General features: G+C 37.1%; 2 protein-coding genes across 2 annotated transcripts in view; one reads left to right on the forward strand and one right to left on the reverse strand.

Moving 5' to 3' along the window:
• eva1bb (eva-1 homolog Bb (C. elegans)) overlaps positions 1-14,595 on the forward strand; it is a 519,072-nt gene that overhangs the window by 172,542 nt on the left and 331,935 nt on the right. The gene's annotated exons all lie outside the window — the stretch shown is intronic.
• Positions 5,724-13,770, reverse strand: LOC103024573 (sperm-tail PG-rich repeat containing 1). The gene is made up of 9 exons (XM_007234591.3): positions 13,582-13,770; positions 12,031-12,080; positions 11,709-11,824; positions 11,238-11,336; positions 10,392-10,574; positions 9,160-9,271; positions 8,197-8,365; positions 6,462-6,652; positions 5,724-6,372 (listed from the first exon to the last, which is right to left on the reverse strand). The coding sequence occupies exons 2-9, from the start codon at positions 12,059-12,061 to the stop codon at positions 6,299-6,301; spliced, it is 975 nt and encodes a 324-aa protein (XP_007234653.3). The 5' UTR covers positions 12,062-12,080; positions 13,582-13,770; the 3' UTR covers positions 5,724-6,298.

Below are 14,595 nucleotides of genomic sequence, written 5' to 3' on the forward strand. Positions count from 1 at the left end.
TTTTTTGATTCTCCACAGTTCCATAAGCAACTACCAGTAATGGTAACATGACACTGTAATTACATCATTATAAAAAAAACAAACATTTAGTAACATTTTGAAAAAGTTCAAGGAGAGTTAGCTTGTAACATTACAGAAATAAGGTTCTAGAAATGTTCGGAAAACCTGTGAAGTAATAATAGTTTTCATCACAATGTTATTAGAACATTTCTCACATAAATTTCCCAGCTAGATAAATACTAACCTTATGTAAACATTAAAAGTAACATTCCGTAAACTAAAAATTAAAACATTTACCCGTGACGCTGCAGAGATGTCAGCAGAATGTTTAAAAACATTAAATAAAAACATTCTAAGAACATCCAGAAAACTTTACAGGTTGAATGTTCAAGAAAGAACTTTAATCGTAACATTCAAAAAACGTTCTGGTAACCAGAAATTGTTAGCTGGAATAAGACATGTTTATTCCATAGTTATATCATAATTTCTTCTTAATTAATGTAAGCCAATTAACTAATTAATTTGCCAACTTACTTACTAGAACCCACCCTCTCAGACTCCAGTTGCTGATGGAGAAGCAGCATCACCTACTGTACTCTCTCTCTCTCTCTCTCTCTCAGACTTCGGCTGCTGATGGAGAAACAGCATGACCTACTGTACTCTCTCTCTCAGACTTCGGCTGCTGATGTAGAAGCAGCATCACCTAATATATTCGCTCTCTCTCGGACTCTGGCTGCTGATGGTGAAGCAGCATGACCTACTGTACTCTCTCTCTCGGACTCTGGCTGCTGATGGAGAATCAGCATGTCCTACTGTACTCTCTCTCTCTCTCAGACGCCGGCTGCTGATGGAGAAACAGCATGTTCTACTGTACTCTCTCTCTCTCTCTCTCTCTCTCTCTCTCTCTCTCTCTCTCAGACTCCGGCTGCTGATGGAGAAGCAGCATGACCTACTGCACTCTCTCTCATTGAGAGCCCCAGTTCTCTGGCACATAGTAACCCAGGCTTTGGTTGTACTGTACTGTACGTCAAATGGATCTTGACCCAGCATTACCCCACTCAGACAAACATTCCAGCACTGCCAGCTGTCCTCACAGGGTTAAAAAGTGACAAGCCAAATGAAGCAGTGTGAAATGAAACTACCCCCACTATTACAGACGTGTGTGGCACACCCCCCAGTTGTTTGGGCTGTCTGGTGTTTGGTGGAGAATGTTAACAGGCTGTCTCTTACTATATGATTGCAAATAATACACTAACAAACATCAACACGTCTATTAGAGACAGTATTACAAACTGTGATTACTTAATTCAAGAGTTAGCACCATGCTAACTCATATACATGATAGTTTTTAGATATCAATGTCATAAGAACAGTACATTAAACATGTTCTGATTAATGGACTATATTTAGAGGGGGCTACAACTGAGGGGGAAACTGTAATTTGATATTTTCTTATTTTACAGGATGTAGAGGACTGTAATAGTGAAACCAGTGTTCGAAAAAAACTTCTCCTATAAAGAGTCATCTCATCAGTAGGGGTTGTCGATATGGCTCTAAAATAATATCAGGATATTTTAGGGTATTTTTGTGATAACAGTATTTCTGGCAAGAACATACTACTGCAACAAAATAAAACTTAATAAAAAAAAGTAATATAATACGAATAACATACATTTCGTAAAAAGTAAAGTACAAAGATGAACATTTCTATGATACACAAAATAAAACAAAAATAAAGTATTTAAAATTATATACAGTAAATAATCTTGTTCTCAGTAATATCACAATATCATTTTATGGAGTTTTTTTATTGTGTCAGAGCATACGATATGCCATGGCACACCCCTACTGATCAGCTCATATGATTGAAAGTTGAAATTCAGTGTAGAGCTGCGTCTGCTGTACTGAGGGAGGGCCTCTCAGCTGCCAGTGTGAACCTAATATCTCCAGCGACGGCCACCAACAGGTGTGAGGAAACTCCCACAGGCTTGGAGAAAGTCTAAAGCAATGTCTAAAGATCTTTTCTTCTTAATAAACTACTTCTCCAGTAGTGAAGAATGTTACAGTTTGTATTGAAGATATTAAAGATCTAAATGTTCTAAAGATCAAATGCAATGTAAAACATCAGATACAATGGGAAAATGTTCTTTAGTGTGAGGAATCGCACTTTCCCATCTGGCAATCCAATAGATTGGAGTCTGGGTTTGGTTGTTATCAAGAGAATGGTACTTGTCTAATTGCGTTTTGCCATGTGTCAAGTTTGGTAGAGGGAGGATAATGATATGGAGTTGAATGGCGTTGCTTTAGTAGCTTGGAGAAAGTCTAAAGCCATGTGCTCTTTTTTTAATGTTAATGTTCTGATCCAGTAGTGAAGAATTTCACTGTTTGTATTGAAGATATATCTAAATGTTTAAGTAACTAAATATTCAACAGCAAACTGTCAGTGGTATTATATCAAAGTGGAAGCGACTGTAAACGACAGCAACTAATAACTCATAAAATGATAGAGCAGGGTTATACAATGCAAAGCATCTGATGCAGTGGAAAAATGTTTTTTAAAAAAATGTCCCATCTGGTAATCCAATGGATGGTTTTGAATTTGGTGGTTGCCATTAGGTTTGTACTCGCCTGACTGCATTTTGCCAAGTGTAAAGTTTGGTAAAGGGGGGATAATGATATGGAGTTGTCCTTCAGGAGTTCATCTTCTCAGTTCAGGCAACCAACAGGTGTGAGGAATCTCCAACAGGCTGAAAGGTCATGGTTTAGCAGCTTGGAGAAAGTTTGAAGCCATGTCTAAATCTTTTTTCTTGTCAATGTTCTGATCCAGGAGTCAAGAATGTTACTGTTTGTATTGATGATAGTTAATATCTAAATGTTTGAGTTAATAAATATTCCACAGCCAACTGTCAGTGCTTTCATATTGAAGTAGAAGCGACTGGGAACGAAATCCACTAATAACCCGTAAAATGACAGAGCAGGGTCAATCACTACAGATCTCCAAACCTGACGTAGCTTCAGATTAGCTCAAGAACAGTAGAGTGTGGAGAGCTTCATGGAATTGGAATGGGTTTCCATGGCTGAGCAGCTTTACAGTGGTGTAAAGCATACCAGGTGAAGAATTATGGTTTGGAGGTTACCAAGAGATTGGGACTCACCTGATTGCATTTTGTGAAGTGTAAAGTTTGGTGGAGGGGGATTAGGAGTTCATGTGGCTTTTAATGCTTCAGCAGACCACAAGATTTTGGCCAGTTTCATGCTCCCAACTTTCCAGAAACAGTCTGGGAACCAGTTTGGTGTGTAGGAAGAACTTGACTGTCCTGCACAGAGTCCTGAACTCAACCTGATAGAACACTTTTGGGTTAAATTAGAGTGGAGACTGTGAGCCAGACTTTCTCGTCTAACATCAGTGTCTGAACTCACAAATGCACTTCCTGGAGAATAAAGGTTAAAAATTCTGATAAACACACTCCTAAACCTTGTGTAAAGCCTTTCACAGAAGATCTAAAGCCGTTATAGTTGTAAAGGGTGGGCTCACATCATATTACAAACTATAGCAGGGGGTCGGTAATAGGCGTGAAACATCTGGCTTGCAAGGTTGTTTGAACTATAATGAAAAAATAAATAAATAAAATGCTTCTCTGATGAGCTTTTGTTTATATTCCTCCCCTGTCTCTCTCTCTCTCTGTCGCGCTTGGCATGACTTTAGTTTCCACCCATTCTTGAGCTCCCTATCTCCTTATAAGCAGTAGTGTATTGGAACGCGACCCTGTTCGATTATGCGTTTTCCTTTCTTCTTGGGTTTACCTGCTTTGAGATCAACTGTTCTGCTGCAATTGGGTTCAACAACCCTCTGGGCTGGAGAGCTACTAGTCTGTAGAACTCCCTTCCATTACACTTCATTTTACAAAACAGACCCCTGATCTATAGATTAAGGGACTGTAGCTGTTTTATCAATTAAACACGATAACATAAAATAATTTCTGACTCCTAAAGGGTTAAAAGTAACCAAGTTTTAGGACATCTGTCTCTGCTGATTCCTTCCACATTACTCACACCAAAGCTCAAATCCACGCCCTCAGACTGAGCCCACAGCAGTTGCTGTAGTTCTGAGCTCCAGTTACCGTCTGTCCCAGCACAGATTCAGGATCAGTTTATTGGCCATCACAGACTGGATCAAAAGATCTACTGTAACTGATCAGAGATCAGCTGCTGAAGAGCACATGTACCTCAGCTGTGCTGAGTGTGGGTATCAGCTGTTGCTCTGAGTCACTGCAGATCATTACTGCACCCCCTCGCTAACGCCCTGTGTACCCCCGGGGGCTAATGCAGTTCAGAGGGGCTCCTCTGCAGTGATGACTGGGGTGAAAATGTGTGATGTTAAACCCAGACATGGTGTTTAGTGCTCTTTTGTTTCAGTGTGTGTGATTCACTACCAGAAACAGAAACCTTATTGATCAGAAAGATGCTCTATTTGTCCCTCTCTCTTTTTAATAAGAGCTTGTGTCTTAGTGTGTCTTTGCTATCGTAACAACGGGAAAAGTACACCTTGTATGTCTCGTAATTCACAATAGGCATGTACTAATTCTCTTAATTAATCATGGGTGTGGTTAATTTTGCACGTAATGAAATAATCCAATCAGTTTGTCACTTGCTCATCATTCCCTTTAAGAGTCAGGTGTGCTCTGACTTTGGCAGATTTTAATTGCTATTTTAACGGTGCAGCTACCTGGACGTGTCCAATGCTTCTCAGCAGAGGAAAATGAGCTGCTGGTTGATGCTGTGAAGGAGTTCCAGCAGCTCATTTACGGAAACAGGAATGTTATTTTATTTAGTATTCTGTTTATTGTTGATGTAAAAGTTGGGTTAGGGCACTACTATTTTAGTGATCTATAGGTGAGTGTTAGTGTGTCTTTGCTATCGTAACGACGGGAAAAGTACACCTTGCACGGCTCAAACACACAGAAAAAGACGTACTAATTCTCTTAATTAATCATGAGTGTGGTTAATTTGGGCATAATGTGAAATAAAGCAATCAGCATGTCACTTTCTCATCATACGCTTTAAGAACCAGGTGAGCTCTGACTTTGGCAGATTGCTATTTTACCGGTGCAGGTACCTGGACGTGTCCAATGCTTCTCAGCAGAGGAAACTGACCTGCTTAACAGGAACAGCAATGTTATTATATTCATTGTTTTGTTTATTGTTGATGTAAAGGTTGGGTTTGTGCACTGCTGCATGTTGCCAGGATAGCAATGAACATCTGACTGTTGACATCTGTCTAGGTTGTATGCAGTCAGTGGAGCACCTATGATTTCTGCTGCCAAGATAGCAATTTGCAATACACCTTTCCAGACCACCACGCACATCAGTGTAGATATATTCACAAGGACTATTGCTATTTAAAAGATGCAGGCAGAACGAGTGAAAATAGACTGTTGACGGGGTGTAAGATAGCAATGCGCATCACAATGCAGATTTGCAGAATATTGTATACAGTTTGCAAGCATCAGGGAGTCCTTATTAGAATGCAGGATACTCCCAGAACTTCCATGACAGATAGGATCTCTGCATCACATAGCAAGATGGGCTTTATAATTGAGAAATTATAAAGTGACGTTGCAAAATGTGACTTGGCCCATCATGGTTAAAGACCAAAGAATCAGAGGAGCAAGGGAGCCATGACTGAGTTTATTTGCAGTGTAGGACCTTTTTTTGGGATATAATGAAGAGACCACATCAGTTTCTATATCAGTTTCTCTGATTTTGCTATTTACAGGTTTGAGTAAAATGAAAATGGTTGTTTTATTCTATAAATATTTCTCCCAAATTCCAAATAAAAATATTGTCATTAAGAGCATTTATTTATAGAAAATGAGAAATGGTCAAATTAACGAAAAAGATGTAGAGCTTTCAGATCTCAAATAATGCAAAGAAAACAAGTTCATATTCATAAAGTTTTAAGAGTTCAGAAATCAATATTTGTGGAATAACCCTGGTTCTGGTTTTCAATTACAGTTTTTTCATGCATCTTGGCATCATGTTCTCCTCCACCAGTCTTACACACTGCTTTTGGATAACTTTATGCTGCTTTACTCCTGGTGCAAAAATTCAAGCAGTTCAGTTTGGTGGTTTGATGGCTTGTGATCATCCATCTTCCTCTTGATTATATTCCAGAGGTTTTCAATTTGGTAAAATCAAAGAAACTCATCATTTTTAAGTGCTCTCCTATTTATTTCCAGAGCTGTATGTGTTTTAGATTGGTCTGGATTTCAGATTTGTAAAAATGCTGTGATTGATGCTAGGCTGGAATCCAGCTCTTGGCGTGATTGTACAAAAACGATCGTTTTGAGAGGAAATCCGGTTCATAGGAACCTGAAACAGAGAAAAGACTGTAATTAACTGAGAGAAGGATAAAATAAAATACTCTTAATATACTGTATTATTACTGTACATTACGTTACCTGGTCCAGGTACACCCTGTCCTCTGATCTCCTGAGTCCACCTGCTGGTCCCGGACACAAACGCAGCGCTGGCCATCAGGTGTTTAGGAGCTCCTTCATAGTTGGCGATGTCGTACTGCCCCGGGCCGGGCAGAGGGGGGTCTTTAGGGGGGATTAATGCAGGAGCTGAAATTCCTAAATAATGCCTCCTCCTGAAACACACCAACACCTTTAACACTGACTGATCTACAGTAATAAACTTACTATGATGAGAAAAGTCATTCAGACTATGAAGGAACACATAAGGAACCATGTAATAACTTTAAAGTGTTAAACAAACCAAAAATACTCTGTGAACTTGTGGTTTCTAAGGCTGGTAACTCTCGCTCTTCCTTTCCCGAGGAGGTCCTGATGAGTGCCAGTTCTATCATTCCATTTTTGATAGTCTCCATGACATCACTTAAATATTCACTATTCACTGTATACCTGTAACTCTACCTCTTCACTACTTTACTTTAACTGATGCTCTCAAACACATTATTAAGAGACAAGAAATTCAAGTAATTAACTCTTGATGAGTTCAGCACAGCTGTTAACTGAAAGCCTGAATTCCAGGAGACTCTACCTCATAAAACTGACTGAGAAAATCCAGCAGAGATGTTCAAAACTGTCTAATCTAAACAAGAGGAGCTACTTTAAAGGATATAAAATATAAAACATATTCTGTATTTTTTAACACTTTTTAAACAATCCAGAATATTATTAAATAATTATATATGTTTTATAATCTTAATAGTTATTCCTATAAAAATAAACACACTCCTAAACCTTGTGGAAAGCCTTCCTAGAAGAGCTGAAGTTGTTATAATCTTAATAGTTTGAATGACTTTAGTATTAATCTACTAATGTCTTAATGTATTAATGTAGAAAATGTTAAAATAATAATAATTCAAAAACACAGAATCTAAACTTTTGATTGGTACTGTATGCACAGAAGAACAATTAGAATGTGACACAAATACATTGTGTTTAATGGTTTAAAGTAACTGTATAATTGTAAGGCTGGGGTTTTTACAGCAGTGGAGTGAAAGTGAATTATACTCCACATCTGTAGGGGGAGCTCAGGAGCACAAATGACTGATTCTTGCATAATGCTACTTGCTACTAACTGTTAATATAATTAAGTAATTTTAATGTTATTATTAGGAAATAAAGAATATGAAAATGCATGTATTTTATTTTCTAGATATATATTTTCTAGTATGTGTGTTACATGATTATGTTTATGGACTGGGCTGGACTGCACACTGCAAAAAAACTAATCTTAGGAAGTAAAATTATTAAATTTCAAGGCAATAAATCTTATTTTATTTTCTTTGCTTATTTTTTTTTGTCTTAGTAAGCATTGTATAAGTGTAAGATTACTTTGCTTATTTTAGGAATAATGATCTTAATCAGACTCACTTAAACTTAAAATAAGCACAGAAAGTTACCAGTCAGGTTACACTTTCTTGTATCCAAATGTAAGCCAAAAGAACAGTGATATTTGCTTGATTTAGATGGTACTTCATTCATTTTGAGACTTTGCGATTGTTTGTTATAATAAATCTTACTTAGAAAAATGAGCTTCCCCTTTTGGCAGTTTTTTTTTGCTTAACAAAAGCAAAAACATCTCAATTTACATATATTTTGTCTAGTTTTTGCCAATGGATTTTTTTGCAGTGTATGGTGTGAAATAGTGTAATATCACTCTTACGGTAGAATGGTCCTCTGGACGGGTTCTGGGTTTTGGAACGGGCTGTAAGCTCCTGGACCTGGAGCTTCACTGGAGATTAGCGGCTGAATCCGAGCAGAGGTGGACTTAAAGCAGGAGAAGGGCACTTTAGGGGTCTTCTGGACCACTGCATCCTTTACACTGTAGTGACCTGCAGTAAAAAGAGAGAGAAATATTGCAGAATTAACCCTCAGAACATTTTAGGAGCAGAAAAACACTTCCTATGTTTTAAAGTGACAGTCTGTAGGTTTTGTGGGCAGAGCATTTTTAACAATACTTTTAATGCAGCTTTTAATGCTGTGTAAAAACTTGCTATGTCAAAATATAGAGAGCAATTACATCTAAGAAACCTACTAGATAAATGAATAATTATGAAGTATTAGATGCTGCAGGGATTATCATTCCAGGAACTCTATCAATAGGAATACTATTGATTTCAATTTAAAAGAAAAGACAAAAATATTAGGAACCGCTGCTTTAATGGAAGTCCATGTAAAAATATTTTTAATTATGTTTTTAAGTCACTTTAGAGCTTTTCTGTTAGTGAATTCCTCATGATTTTTTTTCACAGTGTGAATGATGGTGGTAGTACACTAAAAATGGACAAAAAATACTAAAAAGTGACAAAACTGCAGTGAATCTGTAACTTTCTCCAAAAATTAACTTTTTAACACCAAACACACACACACACTCTGACTGACTGCTAAAACATGGCAAACACTGAAAAATGCTTAAAAAAATCTATTTTAAGCTTATTTTCTTACTTTCTTACATACTTTTAGCTTTATTTTCTACTAGTTTTTTATCACCCTACTTTCACATTTGCTGCTGTAATTTAAGTCACTACAGTATTTATAGGTTAATTTGGGGATGAGTTTAGGTTTAAATATCTACGTTTCTCTGGTGTTTATCTCAGACTGATGAATGTGATGAGTTCAGACTCACAGGGAGAGGGTCCTTTCAGTGAGGGGGTAATAAAAGCACTCCTCCTGGTTTTGGAGAGAAATGAAGAATTGGCAGAAATGACAGAATTGACCTGAACTCCATTGTAGGACACCTAACGATCCAAAACACAAAAAAACAAAACAGGGTAAATATAGAAACATGAGTCTAACTGATTAATAAGTCTAAATTACAAGTGTTACTGTATTTTTCGCACTATAAGGTGCACTGGATGCGTTATGTGACACTAGTAAGGAACAGGGGTGTCGCCATGTTTCCCTTCTAATTCAGGGCGAGACCTATAGAGCTTAGCTAAGTTAAGTAAACAAAATAAGTAGAAATAGTTATTCTTAAAAAAGTCTACACAGATTTCTAACCTGAAAACTGTTTATTTTGTTGAGTAAAGTGCTTCTGTTTATTTACAGGAAGCTTAGATTTCCAGATTTACACTGGGTGCAGCAGCATTAGCATTAGCAGCTAAGCGCTAGCAGCTAAGGTTTTATTAGCTAGCGGTATGTCCCACATTTTAACACAGAAAATCCGCAGGCTATAGTATAGTCACCTTTAAATGGCAAAAGGACCAGCGCTGTGGTTAGCAGCTAATGCTAAGGCTAATGCTGCTCCAGCAGTGCTAGCTGGGATTAATTAGCAGCAGTGATTAATTGCGCCTTATAGTGCGAAAAGTACGGCAATTCAAAACTAATTCATAAACGTGTCTAGGGGCCCTATTTTAGCAATGTCTAGGTAAGCCGTCAAACATGCACCGTGCAGCTTGATTTAGGGCGTGTCAGTGTGTCTTTGCTATCATAATGACAGGGAAAGTACTTGCACGACTCGAAATGTACATCAACAATACACTCTGTTCATGTGTGTAATGAGTAGGGTAGGTCTTCATGTGTTAGTAATGCGCCTGTATAGCAAAGATAGCAATGAACGTCTGACTGTTGACGTACAGTATGTTTAGGTTGTATTCAGTCAGTGGCGCCCCTGTGTTTTTTGTTGCCAAGATATACAGCAATACCTCAGAAATTGCTGTATATCGGATATAGATTATATTAAAAAACAATTGTGTGAACAGCCTAAATAAACATTTTTAGGATTTAGGATCATTTTATCTGCTGTGTGAACAGAGCGTAATTCATAAATGGAAATCAGAAGAGACAGTATGAGAATGTTGAGTCATTGGGCTTAGAGTGCTGCACCCCTGCAGGAATGTGAGGAGGATCTCTGCTCACGTTGTACTGGTTAGGAGCTGGAGTTTTCTCCGCCGCGTTCTCCTCTGATTTCTGGGTGATGGGTGGGTGGAAGGTTCTGGAGAATCCCATGCTGAAGTCGTGCTGGCGGAGTAATGAGCTCTGCAGGTTGTAGGCGTTTGGGGCTGGACTCCATCTCCGAGGGTTTCGGCCGACTCGGAGCGTCTGAGAAAAACGCGTCAGATAAAAACCTTAAAAAAAGTTTTTTCATAATTTTTCCGAAAATCTGACAGTATTTCCATTATTTCCTATAAAGCCTCTAAAGGGACGCAGTGTTTTATTTTTTAAGTTAAAAAGTGATGAGCTCCAGATATTAACTGGTGAGGACTAGATAGTATGTTTATGGGTCTGTACATGACTTTACAAACTGTTACGTTGTGCTGTGCTAAGTAATATTTGGTGCTCACCACTTAGTATCTGGTATTTAGTACCTGGTGCTCACCACTCAGTTTAACACTTAGTATCTGGTGCTTAACATTAAGTATCTGGTGCTTAGTATTTAGTGCTCTTAGTATCTGGAGTTCACCACTTGGCATCTGGTGTTCACCACTTAATATCTGTTTGCCCACCACTTACTGTCTAGTAATTAGTTTGTGTAGTTTTCACCACTTAATATTTGGTGCTTGCCGCTTAGTATGTGGTGCTCAGCACTTAGTATTTGGTGCTCACAACTTAGCATCTGGTGCTTACCACTTAGTATGTGATGCTCAACACATAGTATCTGGTGCTTTGTATGTGGTGCTCACCACTTAGTATGTAGCGCTCACCACTTAGTATGTTTCTTCACTGGTGTGTAGGTGGGACTCTTGTAGGTGGGAGCAGTCTTACCTTAGAGGGGAATCCTCCGGTTCCTTTTTTAGAGTAGGATGGGCTGCAGGAGTCAGCGGAGGTGTGAGACAGGTACGAGCCCGGCCCGGGGTTCTCATTCTGAACACAGATTCACAACCGCCCGTTAAATAAAAATGTCTAATTTCAATCTTGATACCACTCGATTTTCATAAATACAGCTAATACAATATTTTATCTAATTCAAACCTGGTCTAATTCTTAATTAAGTCTAATTCGACTGAGTCCAATTGATAAATTACTGTAATTTAACACTGTAGGCTCTATCTTACACCCTGTACAAGGCTTATTGCGATGCTCATTGACACACCCTAAATTGGCTGATGGCTCACATATAGATCACTAAAATATGGTCCTAAGGTCTAATTACATAAAATGTATATAGCTGAGTTCAGTTCCAAACTGTGGTAAGTTTTGTGAATCGTGTTTATGAATAATGTGGGATTAATGTACTGCTCTGTAGGTGAAGCGTTTGGTCTGGGAGGTGAACCCTTTCCTCTCCGTGTTCCTGATGATCACTGTTTGGTATCTGGTTGGGATGGATGAAGATGCACCTTGAGGCTCATCACCTGATAATTAATGACAGTGAATCAGTTTAATCACTGAATCTGATTATCTCACCTTCAGAGTTCTGGATGATGTGTTATTTCAAAGTCTGCATATACAAAATAATAATAAAACATTTAACATTAAAATAGTATATTGGTATATTATATCAATGTCATTAAATGGTCTTAAAATCACAATCTAAAATGTAATATAATAGAATTTGTACCTCCTCTCTGATCTGCTCCTCCTATTCTCATTTTCTCGCCCTCAAACTCCCTGAGAGATAAAGAGATAATAATCTATAAATGTACAAAAGTATAAAGAGAGAAGGAAAGAGTGGCAGGAGGAGAAACAGAGGAGAGAGAAGATAGTGAGAGAAAGACAAACTAACTTTCCCACGACCGCAGGATTCAGGAATCTTTCCACAGGGTTGTTTAACAGATGAGAAGCTACTCCCTGCATCAGCTGTTGCCAGTGATATGGTTAAGCTGGTTGACCAGTTTAGCTTATTAATGTCAGAATAATTAATGATATTGTATTAAAATATCAGTGAAGCGAGAGTGACACTAGAATCTTGCTACCTAAAATAAGTTGATTAATCACAGTCTTGATACTAAAATGATAATAGAACATTATATAGCTACATAAACTGTGGTAATTTTAATAATTTTGAAGTACATTTGAAGGTAAGTACCTTTATACTTTTTTCTGCAGTGCAGTAATATTTTACTAAGTATTTTAATATAAAATACTTTAACTCAAATACAGGAGCTGGGTACATGCACTGTTATAACTGTAATAATGTGATATATTAATCAGTCAAACAATCAATCAATCAATCAATCAATCAATTAATCAACCTTTTTTTAACTCATCTGTAATACATTAAACGTAAGCCTCAATTTTAATGCAGTTTAACATCTACAACTTACTGGAAAAACATGTCATTAAAATTAAAATCAAATATTTAATCAGATTAAGTTTTAAAAAGGAATTAATAAACAAAACAAAAAAATTAAATGGCAAAAACATTAGAAAAAAACTAACTAACAAACAAGCAACTAAAAATTAATTAAGACAAATTTAAATAATAATTCAGAATAAAAGCATAGGTGGACAGGCTAAACTTTAAAGGAGCACTAAACCCCCTGATTCTTGCTGACTCCACCCATATGGGAGGGGTAGTTTGGGTGGCCACTGGGTGATGTATGGGTTTAGGGGCGGGGCAGGATTGTTATTGATTGATCGATTTGAATAATGAGTGTCCGCCTACCAAAGTACACAGACACAGGCACAGTTGAATCTGTGAGAGCACTGCAGAGACAGTAATGACCACAATAAAAGCGTTTTTTAAAAGTTAGGAAATGTTTAAAAAAAAATTTAAGCAGGACTAGTATGTTATATTAATTCAAAGGAACACATTTCAGTTTTAGGGTTTAGCAGTCAAATAAAGAGTTAAATAATAAAAGAAAACAAAAAAAAACAAGTGAAATAAAATATAATTTTAATATAAAAGACTGAAAATGAACTAGGTACAAATAAGATTACAATGAATGTAAACTGTACAATTAAAAAAAAGGGAAAACAAAACATAAAATAAATAAAAGGAAAAATATATTTAAGAAAGGTAAAATAAAAACTCAGCTAAAACTCAACTAAACTACTGAACTAAAACAGTTGCAGGCTGTGCGAAGGAAAGTTATAAGAATAATGTTAAATGTTAAAAGTTTATAGTTGTTATAGTTATTAAAAGTTGTTACAGTGTGATTGATCTTACCGCTGAAGTTCAGTCTACAGTCTGATCAACACTGTGCCGGTTACCATGGCAGCCGGACCGCCCCGCCCACCACCAGGCTACGCTTAGAACAATACAACTGCGACCGTGGCGCCACCCAGCGGTCAGCAGCGGTACTGACACTGTAACAGAGCAGCGGTGGTGCGTCATAAATCCACCCCCGCCACATCCTGCTCCCCCAGGCTTCCTGCTGCAGCCTGATTGGCTTGGCAGTGGAACTAGCGCTGTCAATCAGCAATTGTGAGCGGGGCTACTAGAAAAAGAGTTGGACAAGCATGCGCCTGACTTTGGCATTCAATTATAAAACATGTTAATCAGCAAATAAACACAAATAAGTATAAATTAGCTTAAATATGCATAACCAGTAAATTTCGTGATTTAAAAGGTTAAAGTAATATGCCAATTACATATTGTCCCTGTCAAATAAAACATTTCTGAGATGGAAGTTAATGTAAATATATTTTATTCAAGTTGTGAATGGACATGAAAAAAACAATTTAAATATTTTTGTTAATTGGATTTAACATTAATGGTTTTAGTTTCTTATTTTGTGTGCATTACATGTAGAAAACAGCATTTTTATACTTTTCCATCACTGGAACATAACTTGAAAGGGTTAACCCTCCTGTTATGTTCATTTTTCAGGAAAAGCAATGGTGTTCTCAGGTCAATTTGGCCCGGTGCATTTTTAATTGTCCAAAAGATTTCTGAAACCAACAATATCATAAAAAGCAGTGTGAATATTTAATTACTAACTACATTATTAATTATTCTATCAATGTTTAGTGCAATGGTGTTTCTTATCTCTAACAGGTAATGGTTCAATTAGGATAATTCACTCATTTTCCATTTGAAAATTACATGTTCAAACTTCTTTTTTAATGTTTTACTTCTTTATTACTATTGAAACATATAAAACATAATAGATTTACATAACATCGCAGTTTTTCCAAATATGTGAGAAAAAACTTTTTTTTATATTATAAGTTGATTACA

This window comes from Astyanax mexicanus, unplaced genomic scaffold (assembly GCF_023375975.1).
Source record: "Astyanax mexicanus isolate ESR-SI-001 unplaced genomic scaffold, AstMex3_surface scaffold_31, whole genome shotgun sequence".
NCBI classification, from domain to species: domain Eukaryota; kingdom Metazoa; phylum Chordata; class Actinopteri; order Characiformes; family Acestrorhamphidae; genus Astyanax; species Astyanax mexicanus.